We start from the raw sequence: 14013 nt of genomic DNA on the forward strand, positions 1-14013 counted from the left end.
CCTCACCATGGTTTTGATTTGCATCTCTCCAACAATTAGTAATATTGAGTATCTTTTCATGTATTTGTTGGCCATCTGCATGTCTTCTATAGAGAAATGTCTATTTAGGTCTTCTGCCCATTTTTGGACTGGGTGGTTTGTTTTTGTGATACTGAGCTGCATGAGCTGCTTGTATATTTTGGAGATCAATCCCTTGTCAGTTGCTTCACTTGCAAATATCTTCTCCCATTCTGAGGGTTGTCTTCTTGTCTTGTTTATGGTTTCCTTTGCCATGCAAAAGTTTCTAAGTTTCATTAGGTCCCATTTGTTTATTTTTGCTTTTATTTCCCTTACTCTAGGAGGTGGCTCAAAAAGGACCTTGCTGTGATTTATGTCATAGAGTGCTCTGCCTATGTCTTCCTCTAAGAGTTTTATAGTGTCTGGCTTTACATTTAGGTCCTTAAAACATTTTGAGTTTATTTTTGTGTATGGTGTTAGGATGTGTTCTAATTTAATTATTTTACATGCAGCTGTCCATTTTCCCCAGCACCACTTATTGAAGAGGCCATCTTTTCTCCATTGTTTATTCTTGTCTCCTTTGTCAAAGATAAGGTGACCATATGTGCATGGGTTTATCTCTGGACTTTCTCTCCTGTTCCATTGATCTATATTTATGTTTTTGTGCCACTACCATACCATCTTGATTACTGTAGCTTTGTAGTATAGTCTGAAGTCAGGGAGCCTGATTCCTCCAGCTCCGTTTCTCTTTCCTAAGACTGCTTTGGCCACTCAGGGTCTTTTGTGTTTCTGTACAAATTTCTTTCTTTAGTTCTGTGAAAAATGCCATTGGTAATTTGATAGGGATTGCACTGAACCTGCAGATTGCTTTGAGTAATATAGTCGTTTTCACAATATTGATTCTTCCAATCCAGGAGCATGGTATATCTCTCCATCTGTTTATGTTATCTTTGATTTATTTCATCAGTGTTTTATAGTTTTCTGAGTACAGGTCTTTTGACTCCTTAGGTAGGTTTATTCCTAGATATATTATTCTTTTTGTTGCAATGGTAAATAGGATTGTTTCCTTACTTTCACTTTCTGATCTTTCGTTGATAGCGTATAGGAAGGTCAGAGATTTCTGTACATTAATTTCGTATCCTGAAACCTTACCAAATTCATTGATTAGTTCTAGTTGTTTTCTGGTGGCATCTTTAGTATTTTCTATGTACAGTATCCTGTCATCTGCAAACAGTGACAGTTTTAGTTCTTCTTTTCCAATTTGTATTCCTTTTATTTCTTTTTCTTCTCTGATTGCTGTGGCTAGGACTTCCAATACTATGTTGAATAATAGTGGCAAGAGTGGACATCCTTGTCTTGTTCCTGATCTTAGAGGAAATGCTTTCATTTTTTCACCATTGAGAGTGATGTTTGCTATAGGTTTTCTTACATGGCCTTCACTATGTTGAGGTAGGTTCCCTCTATGTCCACTCTCTGTACAGTTTTTATCATAAATTGGTGTTGTATTTTGTCAAAACTCTGTCTGCATCTATTGAGATGATCATATGGTTTTTATTCTTTAGCTTGTTAATATGGTGTATCACATTGATTGTTTTGCATATATTGAAGAATCTTTGCATCCCTGGGATAAATCCCAGTTGATCATGGTGTATGATCCTTTTAATGTGTTGTTGGATTCTGTTTGCTAGTATTTTGTTGAGGATTTTTGCATCCATGTTCATCAGTGATATTGGTCTATAGTTTTTGTGTGTGTGATATCTTTGTCTGGTTTTGGTATCAGGGTGCTGCTGGCCTTGTAGAACGAGTTTGGGATTGTTCCTCCCTCTACCATTTTTTGGAAGAGTTTGAGAAGGATAGGTGTTAACTCTTCTCCAAATGTTTGATGGAATTTGCCTGTGAAACCATCTGGTCCTGGGCTTTTGTTTGTTGGAAATTATCAGTTACAGTTTCAATTTCATTACCTGTGATTGGTATGTTTATATTTTCTAATTCTTTCGGGTTCAGTCTTGGAGGCTTTTACTTTTCCAAGAATTTGTCCACTTCTTCCAGGTTGTTCATTTTATTGGCATAGTGTTGCTTGTAGTAGTCTCTTAGGATACTTTGTATTTCTGCAGTGTCTGTTGTAACTTCCCCTTTTTCATTTCTAATTTTATTGATTTGAGTCCTCTCCCTTTTTTTCGTGATAAGTCTGGCTAACGGTTTATCAATTTTGTTTATCTTCTCAAAGAACCAGCTTTTAGTTTTATTCATCTTTGCCATTATTTTCTTTGTTTCTATTTCATTTATTTCTGCTCTGATCTTTATGATTTCTTTCCTTCTACTATCTTTGGGTTTTCTTTTTTCTTTTTCTAGTTGCTTTAGGTGTAAGGTTAGATTTTTCATTTGAGATTTTTCTTGTTTCTTGAGGTGAGCTTGAATTGTTATGATCTTCCCTCTTAAAACTGCTTTTGCTGAGTCCCATAGGTTTTGGATCCTCGTGTTTTCATTGTCATTTGTTTCTAGGTAATTTTTGATTTCCTCTTTGATTTCTTCAGTGATCTCTTGATTATTTAGCAGTGCATTGTTTAGCCTCCATGTATTTGTGTTTTTTACTGTTTTTTTTTTTCCTGTAATTGATTTCTAATCTCATGGCATTGTGGTCGTAAAAGATGCTTGATATAATTTCAATTTTCTTAAATTTTCCAAGGCTTGATTTGTGACCCAAGATGTGAACTATTCTGGAGAATGTTCCATATGCACTTGAGAAGAAAGTGTATTCTTCTGCTTTCAGGTGGAATGTACTAAAAGTATTAATTCTGCCTGATCTATTGTGTCATTTAAAGCTTGTGTTTCCTTATTTATTTTCTGTCTGGATGATCTGTCCATTGGTGTAAGTGGGGTGTTAAGTCCCCCACTATTATTGTGTTACTGTCAATTTCTCCTTTTATGGCTGTTAGTGTTTGCCTTATGTATTGAGGTGCTCCTATGTTGGGTGCATAAATATTTATAATTGTTATGTTTTCTTCTTGGATTGATCCCTTGATCATTAGGCAGTGTCCTTTAATGTCTCTTGCAACAGTCTTTATTTTAAAGTCTATTTTATCTGTTATGAATATTGCTACTCCAGCTTTCTTTTGATTTCTATTTGCATGGAATATCTTTTTCCATCCCCTCACTTTCACTCTGTATGTGTCTCTAGGTCTGAAGTGGGTTTCTTGTGGACAGCATATATGCAGGTCTTGTTTTTGTATCCATTCTGTGTTTTTTGGTTGGAGCATTTAATCCATTTATATTCAAGATGACTATTGATATATATGTTCCTATTACCATTTTCTTAATTGATTTGGGTTTGTTTCTGTGGGTCTTTTTCTTCACTTGTGTTTCCTGCTTAAAGAAGTTCCTTTAGCATTTGTTGTAAAGCTGGTTGTAAAGCTGGTGGTGCTGAATTCTCTTAGCGTTTGCTTGTCTGTAAAGCTTTTTATTTCTCCATTGAATCTGAATGAGATCGCTGACAGGTAATCTTGGTTGTAGGTTTTTCCCTTTCATCATTTTAAATATGTCCTGCCACTCCCTTCTGGCTTGAAGAGTTTCTGCTGAAAGATCAGCTGTTAACCTTATGGGGATTCCCTTGTACGTTATTTGTTGTTTTTCCCTTGCTGCTTTTAATGTTTTTTTCTTTGTATTTAATTTTTGACAGTTTGATTAATATGTGTCTCAGTGTGTTTCTCTTTGGGTTTATACTGTATGGGATTCTCTGTGCTTCCTGGACTTGATTGACTATTCCCTTTTCCATGTTAGGGAATTTTTTGACTATAGTCTCTTCAAATATTTTCTCGGACCCTTTCTTTTTCTCTTCTTCTTCTGGGATCCCTATAATTCAAATATTGGTGTGTTTAATGCTGCCCCAGAGATCTCTGAGACTATCCACAATTCTTTTCCTTCTTTTGTCTTTATTCTGCTCTGCTGTAGTTATTTCCACCATTTTATCTTTCCAGGTCCCTTATCTGTTCTTCTGCTTCAGTTATTCTGCTATTGCTTCCTTCTAGAATATTTTTAATTTCAGTTATTGTGTTGTTCATCACTGTTTGTTTGCTCTTTAGTTCCTCTAGGTCCTTGTTAAATGTTTCTTGTATTTTCTCCATTCTGTGTCCGAGATTTTGGATCATCTTTACTATCATTACTCTGAACTCTTTTTCAGGTAGGTTGCCTCTTTCGTCTTCATTTATTTGGTCTTGTAGGTTTTTACCTTCTCCTTCATCTGTAACATAACTTTTTGTCGTTTCTTTTTTTTTTTTTTTTTTTGATGGGTGGGCCTGTATTCCTGTCTAACTGGCTATTTGACCTGAGGCATCCAGCACTGGAGTTTGCAGGTAGTTGGATAGAGCCAGGTCTTGGTGCCAAGATGAGGACCTCTGGGAGGCTTCATTCCTATTAATATTCCCTGGGGTCTGAGGTTCTCTGTTATCCAGAGTTTTGGACTCGGAGCTCCCACCACAGGAGCTTGGGCCCGACCTCTGGCCTGGGAACCAAGATCCTGCAAGCCACATGGTAAGGCAAAAAAAATAAAAAAAATAAAAAAAATAAAAGATAAAAGAAAGGAGCTGTACAATAACAAAGACTAAAAGACAAAATAAAATTAGAAAGATAAAAACTATATTAGGAAAAATAAAAATATAATTGAAACAACTGCAATAAAGTAGAACAAAACCACAACAGAAGAAAAGGGGGTGGGGGAACAAGCCAGAAGGAGCAGAACAATGACAAAGTATAAGGAATAAAATAAAATTAGAAAAGTAAAAGATTTATTAGAAAAAATAAAAATATAAATGGATCAACAACAAGGTAAAACAGAACCCCAATCTAAAAGAAGAAAAAAGAAAATAAGATAAAAAAAGAAAGGAAGAAAAAAAGAAAAAACCTTGGCTATGGGGAGTAGGTATTTAGGCAGAGATGGAACTTAGGCAGGGGCGGGGTTTAAGGTGGAGTGGGACCTAGGCAGGGAGGCTGACGTTTGAGCATGAGGCAGAGCCTAGGCCCAGGACCCACGCAGCCAGAAAAGGCCTTGGGGGTGGGGCCTAGGTGGGGCATCATTCAAGTGGAAGCAGAGAGACAGCAAGTCTAAAGGACTGCCTATGGAGTGTGGAGTTCCAGAGTTTGGAGGTAAGGCCCTGGTTGAGGGTGTGTGGGTGGGATTTAGGCCCAGCGTGGTTAGAGTGGGTCTCAGAGGGGGTCTCCAATTATAGAGGTAGGGCTCTTGATGGGGTGTAGGGGTGGGGCTTGGGCTCTGAGCCACAGGAGGGAGGCTCCAAGGGCAGTGGATTAGGCCCAGGAGCCCAACAGGCTCCTCAGTGCCTAAGTGGACAGGGAAAGTTCTGGCTGCATTCCCTTCCATTCCTCTGTGTTCCCCCACATCTCCCCCAGGGTCTCCCCCATTCCTGCTGGATCCCTGACTGTTGGTGGGTCTTGCTGGGTGTAGGAACTCCTCCTCTCCCCCAGCCGCCCTTCAAGGGTGCCAGTCCCAGAGATCCAGGCTTTACTTTTGCTCTCCCTTCCCACCCTCCCACTCGCTCAGGACCTCCGCAGCTGGAGGGGGCCTAGGTTGCCAGAGGATCAGTCCCGGGATCTCAGTAGCCTCCTGGAGGCCCAAGAGGGCAGGAGAAACCTGGCCATGCTCTCTTTTGATCCTCTGCCCTCCCAATGGTTCCCCAATTTCCCCCTTTGGGCAAGGGATCCCTTCCCCTCCCCCAGCCACCCCTCAGGGGCGCCAGTCCCATCCCACCTCCACTTCTCCTCCCCCCTCATTCCCCCCATGACCCACGTCCTACCTGGTTGCTGGGGGTTCCTCCTGTCCCCTTAGGTGTCCGTGGTCCCCCAATGGTGCCTGGTAGGTGCCCTAATTGTGCGGAGACATGAATTCCACGTCCTCCTAGTCCACCATATTGACTCCTCTCCCTAACATACTATTATATATCAAATATATTTCAATAAAGATAAATTTAAAAAAAGGATGAAGGGGCATACTGAACAAGTGGATAGCAGCATAGTGTTTATGGAGACAAATACCTTGCAAGTTTCAAATATTTTTCAGCTTTAAAATTCTTTAACTTGTTCAGATTATTTTTATTTTTTATTTATTTATTTATCTTGCTGTACGCGGGCCTCTCACTGCTGTGGCCTCTCCCGTTGTGGAGCACAGGCTCTGGATGTGCAGGCTCAGCGGCCATGGCTCACGGGCCCAGCCACTCCACGGCATGTGGGATCTTCCCAGACCGGGGCACAAACCCGCGTCTCCTGCATCGGCAGGCAGACTCTTAACCACTGCGCCACCAGGGAAGCCACAAATTATTCTTATTTTAATGTATTTTTAATTTAAACATTACACTTATACTTTACCCTTTGATCTCTGTTCTTCATGTAGAAAAACTTCCATGTTCTCAACCACCTCAAATAGACCATGGAACGATTAATTCATCTAGCTCTGCAAGAGAAAGGAGAGAAACATTTGAGCCCAAGCTTTATGCACATGGCACCAAGTTAAGTTATACCTGTGAAGATGGTTTCAGTATATCTGAAGAAAATGTGATAACATGCCACATGGGAAAGTGGAGTTCTCCACCTTGTTGTGTAGGTGAGGACAGCATGCAAACCAAAATTCTATTTTCAGTACCATTCTTTACTAATCAATTATCATCAAAGTCATGGAACAGAATCCTTTAGATTCCTAAATATATCAATTATTTATATATTTATAGGTCATTTATGTATTAATATATAATTTATATTTTTATACATTTAATCGATTTTTGTATATTCATTTTCTGTTAATTTCATCAGTTCAGTATAGAATCACTTTTAAATCTGGTACTTTCTTTTGTATTAACGCTGTATGTGTAAAAAAAGTAAACCTACCTATTCATATACTTAAACCTATTTATATTCCTATTTATTCATATAAGTTGCAATGTATGCGTTGCCACCAAGTTTTTTCAAAAAAAACTTACGTTCTTCCTACAATGTCTCTTTTAATGTCTTACAATATATAGTACTTTTCTTAAGGTGATGAAGTCTCAGTGTGTTCTCTTTTATTAATCCTAATTGCTTAGAGATGCACTGACAGTCTCATTCATAAATATATTGGTATTTTTAGTTTCAAGTTCTTGTTCAAGTGGACAGCTGGAAACACACCAGAATGGTGATTTTGGGGTGCATTTGTGCATTTCTCTGCAATGTGATGGAAGTTCCTGTAAAATCATTTATTATTTTCAAGTAAAACTATCAAATATGGCAAGCAGTACATCAAATTAAATTTCAGAGTTAGTGAAACATGAAATCGTTCTTTCATTTATTCCTAGGACTTCCTTGTGGACTTCCACCTTTGATTCAGAATGGTGTTGTATCTAATGAGAAAGGCAGTTACCAAGATGGAGAAGAAGTTACATACGACTGTGTTGAAGGTTTTGGGATCGATGGACCTGCATCTATAAGATGTTTAGGAGGAAAATGGTCCCTTCCACCGGAATGCATAAGTATAGTATATTTTATTTTATTCTGAGGCTGATAAATATCTTTAATTCAGGACATAAATGGCACAAGTATGAAACTAAGCTGTAATTCTAGAATTAAACAAGGTGTCTTTGGAAAGTTCTGGATTCTGGTAGAGAATTAATAACCCTAGTAATAATAAAAGTTTGATTCATGAACTAAATTATCTCACTATCACATCATCTTGTGTACACTTTGGACATCCTCTGATACACATTCTCAGACTTCTGGTCTCTGTTCCTATAACATAGCTGGCCCCTGCTCATCAGTCTTATCAGCACTCAGTTTACTGTTAATTTATCAGTTATTTCTTTATGATATACAATTTTCTAAGATATTTGACATAATTCAAGGGAACAGAGTTTGACAGAAGCAAAAAAAAGAAACATATCCATAATGTAGGTGACCTGTGATGGGGAAAAATAATTTAAATGTGAGAAGTGTGGTCTCAAACATCAAAGGCATCCCTGTCTCTTTGAGTATCACCATTCCCATGTTATAGTTTTGATGAATACAGACACAATCAATGTAACTAAGTCAAGACTTCTAACATTTTAAGTTGTAAGAGAAATATTGTACAGTATTCATTGGTTTGATATGTGTATATCTATTTTTCTAGAATATAATTATTGGCCACTATTATTTTTAAAGATGTACTAAAGAAATACTTTTTTTCTTTTTTTCAGACACAGATTGTTTTAACGTACCCAGCTTTGATGATGCTGTACTCATAGACCAGAAGAAGAAATCGTATAGGTCAGGAGAACAGGTGGTTTTTAAATGTCTACCATCTTATCAATTGGAAGGAGCCAATACCATACAGTGTATTAAGAGCAAATGGATAGGAAGGCCAGCATGCAGAGGTACTTTGGTAAATTTTAAAACTTTATTTATTAAAGTATCTTAAGTAACATAATACAGAAAAGTGCCTCTACCATCATAAAATGGACACAGATTATTTTCAGGTCAAGTCAAAGAAGGTTTATGCCTGAACATAAAAAGGGATGGAATTGTGTACTCAGTGCTCAGTCTTGTAGCCCAATAATTCTCAAAGCACAGCCCCTGACACAGCAGTCTTAGCATATTCTGGAAGATTATTAGACATGCAAGCACAGATTCACAGGCTCACTCACACCTGTTGTATCAAAAACTCTGGAGATGGAACCCTGAAACTGTTTTAAAGATTCCCAAGGGATTCTATGCACATTTCAGTTTAGGAACCATAGCTACAGTGTATTGTACTTTATATCCACCTGAATCTCATTGATGAATTACATATTACTCATTGTTGTATACTGAAGCATTTGCAAAAGTATATTATTAAAGAGCATTTTAATAAATACATACATTTATTTTTCTGTTAGTTTTCCAGATCTTTGTTTGGATCTTTTAATTAATCATCTTCTTTCAACTACGGTATTCTTAAAAGTATGCTAACTCTTGATCAAGTCTTTAAAGAATTACCTAACGTGTTTATTTTTCTAAGGGCCTAAAGTTACAGTTCATAAACAGGATGACTATAAACCGAATCCTGATGTCAAATGACCTTTTATTATGATTTTCTTATGGTTCATAAATTCATTTTGAATTTATATAATTTATAACACTTAATTTACTAAACTCAGAAAGAGATGTCCAGAAAAGCTTTCATTTTCACTGGCCTAAAAAATGTGTATCAACCTTCTAGTGAAGGATGGGGGAGAGATTTAAGATACAGAAGCTTAATTTGTACTAAAAAATATTGCTTTATCTCCTTATCCTCAAACTTACATGTGAGTTTATTAAAATTAGCAGTCTTTCATGACAGATTAACTCTTGATTTTAAATGACCATATGGAATATATGTGACATCCCACTTGGTAGCTTGCTGTTCATAATGATCATTATATTAGAGATACTATTTTTCTTTCTATCTAGATGTTTCCTGTGTGAATCCACCCCAAGTGGAAAATGCTATTATACAAAATGAGAAGTCTAGATATCAAAATGGTGAGAGAGTATATTATGAATGCATCTGGCCTTACTACCCTTTTGGGGAGGTAGATGTGATATGTTTAAATGGAACTTGGACAAAAGCACCTCAGTGCAAAGGTAGAGTATCTTACACCGCCAACCCCCCCCCAATTTTAGAGAATATATTAGGGACAAAATATGTTGATATAAATGTATAATGAAGTAGTTCTTATGGAATTCTTTTTTGATGCAAATAAAATGAAGGTGCTTAAAATCCAGTTCTTTTGTGGACTGAATAAGTAATCTGACATACTTATTGTTTGAAAGAGTTGACCAGATTTGAACAGTTGGAATCTTGGAACACTTCTTATCTTAAATATTAAGACATTCAGTTACTTCCTGGTGAATAAATGTGTTAACGATACCATAAGTACATTTGACAGCCCAAGAAATTCCACTTTGAGACATGGAATATAGGCAGCCAGGGCCTGATCACAGAATGTGACTTAAATTTGGGCATCTTCAGCATATGGGTGATATTTAAAGGTATGTTACTAGCTGAACTCATTCAGGGAATTAGTATACACATAAAAAAAGTAAGTCTGAGAACTTGGTCCTGGGACACTTCAGTGTTTAGAATTCAGGAAGTAAGGGAATCCAAACCAAGAAATATATTAGCCACTTCTAGTTTTTCAAGTTAACTTTTTCCTGGTATGTATTTTTTGCAGTCTTCCACTTGAACATGTTTTCATGTTTAGAGTGATTTTCTTGTAGACAGCATAAAGATGAATCTTGTTTATGTGTCCACCCTGCCATTTTCAGTCTTTCCACTGATATATTAAGGCTATTTACATTGAAAATATCTATTAACATAATAGGGACAATGTCAGCAATTTTATTCTTTGTTTTCTGTGTGTTTCCTCGGTTTCTCATACCCATTTCCTTTTCTTGTCTTCCCTGTGGGTTTTTGAACATTATAAATAACTTAATTTTTATACATCTGCATTGCTTTGGAGTATATGTCTTGTCATGTTTTTATTAGCGGTTGCTCCAAGTATTAAGATCCACATAAGCGGCTTATCACTCCCTGCTTGTATTGACATTTTACCACTTCAGGTGAAATGTGGAAACCTTACTTCCATTTAGATTCTTTTTATCTCCCCACATTTCAACATAAGTGTCTTTAGTATTCTCTCTATATACATTGAGCAACATTTCAAATGACATAATTTTACACCTAATTTAACAAAATCATTAGGGAAAAGATATTCTTATTATATTTACCCTTATTTTTAAAAATCAATTCCATTGTTTTTTCTTCCTTCCTAAAGTCTCAATCCCTTTTCTAGTTTCCTTTATATTTGAAGAATTGCTTTAGCAATTCTTTAGGTATAGATCTGCTAGAGACAAGTTCTCTCAGTTTTCCTTTGTCTGGAAAGATTTTTCTTTCTCCCTTTAATCCTAAAATATATTTCACTCAATATAGAATTTGGGGTTGACAATTCTTTTCTTCCAGCACTGAAAAAATGATGTCACTTCTTTCTGGTTCTATGTTCATGGATGAAAATCCTACCAGTTTTTGAATCCCTTTTCCATATAAGTATTGCATAATATCTATCTAGCTCTTTTAAGATTTTTTTCTTTTTCTTTAATTTCCAGCAATTTGATTTTGATGTATCTTGACATTGATTTCTTTGGATTTATCCTGTTTGGAATTCACTTAGCTGTTTTATTATGTAGATTTGTGCCTTATACCCTATTTCAGAAATTTTCAGCCATTATTTTTACATTTTTTTTTCATCTCATCCCCTTCCTTTTCATTTTCTGGGTCTCCAATCTTTTTCTATTTTCCCATGGGTTCCTGAAGCTCTGTCCATTTTCTTTTCAGTCTATTTTCAAAGTTAGTCTATAGTCAAGTTTATTTATCCTTCTGCCATCTGCAATGTATTATTGAGCCCATCCAGTGTGTTTTTTTAAAAAGTTATATTACTCTATTTTCCAGTTCTATCAATTTGACTGGATTTTTAAAAACCATTGCCCAATAATTTCAATATGTATGTCATCTCAGTGTTGTCTTCTTTTGATTGTTTTTTCTCTTTTGAGGTTTTTCCTCATCCTTGGTATGATGAGTGATGATCAAATGTATTCTGGACATTTTGGGTATTATGTATTGAGATTAAGGACGTTATTGAAATCTTTTATTTATCAGACCTCCCTTACTGCCATGCAGGGTGCAAGTCCAGGGTTCCCACCTGGCCTCCACTGGCTCCTGGAGAAAGGGGAGAGGTGTCTTCTTCCCTCACCATGTGGGTGGAAGTCTGGACTCCTCACGTGGCCCCTGCTGATCAAGGTGGGGATGGGTTGGTCTTAGGTTCTATGGTGTATTTCTAGAGAAAGTCAGGATTGTAAAAACTGTTTCTGTCTTACTATGCTGATCCTTTCCTGGGACTTTGCTTAAAGAGACCAAGTGCTTCTTGGGACTATTTTTTTTTTTAATTTTCTTTCTGAACTTGCTATCATTTCTGGGTTGCAGTCTCAGTGGTCCATCCAGGATACAAAGAAGGGAAAAGGAAAACCCAAACAAGTCTCTGGAGTGTAATTCCTTGAATCCCAATGTCTCTAACCAGATATCTTCTCTACATCTTTCACAGTCTCCTGAGTTGGTTTATTATAATATGTTCAGGATTTTTAGTTAGCAGAAATAATACAGAGCAGATGCAATAAGCAGAAATATTTCTACCTCATCTTGTCCAGAAAAGGAAGAAAGCATTCCCTCTCCCACTGTTGAGATCTGTAATTCTTTGACTTTTATAAAAGCAGCTGTTGGGGCTGATGTTCATTTTGTAATAAAAATGAAAATCAATAAATATGACTAGAGATTCAATAGACACTGCTGTATGTTGTATACAAGGATATTTTTTTTATCTTAGTTATCCATCTGTCCAGCATATATTCACTAAGAAAACATGTTTTAATACCAGAACACTGCAAAGCAGACATATTTGTTAATGTATTATGTGTACTTTCTTGTGGGGTAAAAGTAGGGACTTAAAAATGTGCCTTTTCGTTTAAGTGTTTCAAATTTCTTCAATAAATCATTTCTGTCATCAGAAATCAAAAGCCTGATTATTACATACTAGGCTACATTTTTATATTTTTATTTTAAACTGTGGGGTTTCCTTTTCTGTTTTTTCTCTTTCAATAAATCAAACATATTTTTTAGACTCTCAAGGAAAATGTGGGCCTCCCCCACCAATAGACAATGGAGACATTACCTCATTCCCGGCACCAGTATATCCTCCAGGATCGACAGTTGAGTACCAATGCCAGTCCTACTATGAACTTCAGGGAAACAGATACATAGTATGTCAGAATGGAGAGTGGTCAGAACCACCAAAATGCTTAGGTAAATATTTCAATCTTCTTGTGGATCCTGGGAAAATCGGTGTACTGAGTATGATGTTTAGCTGTTTATAATAGAATTTTCATGGATTAACTACCAACCATTCTGTTGCATGCTTGACTACCAACTAATAATATGTGTGGAAATAAATTTTGAAATTTTCCTGTTCAAGCAACAATAGCAACAAAAGATTCCTTAATGAAAGCTCTTCATATGATAACTGACATTATGAATCTTTGATTATAACATTTAATTATTACACTAAAAATAATACCTCATTCTTACAACATTAACTGTTTAAAATGATGGAAACTACATACTGGATTTTCAATGAATTGGTTTGTAAAAGGTTTTGAGAAGGAATTTTTGGACCAGAGCAAGAGATTCTACTTGAAAGCCTGAAATTCTGTGGAAAATATTTGTATACTACTTAACAGTTTATGTTTATTTTTTTAACTTCAGATGCATGTGTAATTTCAGAAGAAATGATGGAAAAACATAACATAGAATTAAAATGGAGAAGAGATAAAAAACTTTATTCTAAAGCAGATGACACTGTTGAATTTAAGTGTAAAAGAGGATATTGTACAAAGGCACCTAGCTCTGCACTTCGAACAACCTGTCGGGAGGGAAAACTGGCATATCCTACTTGTCACCGAAACTGTCGTTAAAGTGCAGTTGTAAAACTGAAATATGTACATGTATTCAGAATTTTTCATTATTATTCCAGTTCTCAGTTTCTTTTTATCAAGTATTGTTTAACTCATCTCTATTCATAAATCAGCTTCATGTTAAACATTATAAGGATGATGTAATTATAATCTTGGAGACCAACTAATCACTTCTTAAAAGCACCTCATTAAAACTTGGCAAACCAAAATGCTACGTGTCCTGTTGATAAAACATCTACGGCAAGAAATTAGATGCAATCACTTCAGTACCTCCTTTCATCCATCAGTTTCCTAACTTTCTAAAGATTTCTCCATAACTTCTGAGGTTTCCTAAGATTCTGTCTCAGAAGAAATGGGAAGAAATACTTGTCTCCATTTTCAAAATAACATCACTTTACAAACATGTAAAATGCAAACTATGTAATACCTATATTAGTAATTACATGTAAGTAGTTATTTCTTACTTTT

At 36.2% G+C, this 14013-nt stretch overlaps 1 protein-coding gene across 2 annotated transcripts in view; it reads left to right on the plus strand.

Moving 5' to 3' along the window:
* LOC137220140 (complement factor H-like) overlaps nt 1–13754 on the plus strand; it is a 131880-nt gene extending 118126 nt beyond the window's left edge. For both annotated transcript variants that reach the window (XM_067729781.1, XM_067729782.1), the window contains exons 20-25: nt 6395–6604; nt 7329–7502; nt 8205–8381; nt 9436–9609; nt 12695–12877; nt 13337–13754. In XM_067729781.1, coding sequence (XP_067585882.1) covers nt 6395–6604; nt 7329–7502; nt 8205–8381; nt 9436–9609; nt 12695–12877; nt 13337–13545 — 1127 coding nt within the window. In that variant the 3' untranslated portion in view covers nt 13546–13754. The remainder of the gene's footprint in view (nt 1–6394; nt 6605–7328; nt 7503–8204; nt 8382–9435; nt 9610–12694; nt 12878–13336) is intronic.
* Nucleotides 13755–14013: the final 259 nt, after the last annotated feature.

This window comes from Pseudorca crassidens, chromosome 2 (assembly GCF_039906515.1).
Source record: "Pseudorca crassidens isolate mPseCra1 chromosome 2, mPseCra1.hap1, whole genome shotgun sequence".
Lineage (NCBI taxonomy): Eukaryota > Metazoa > Chordata > Mammalia > Artiodactyla > Delphinidae > Pseudorca > Pseudorca crassidens.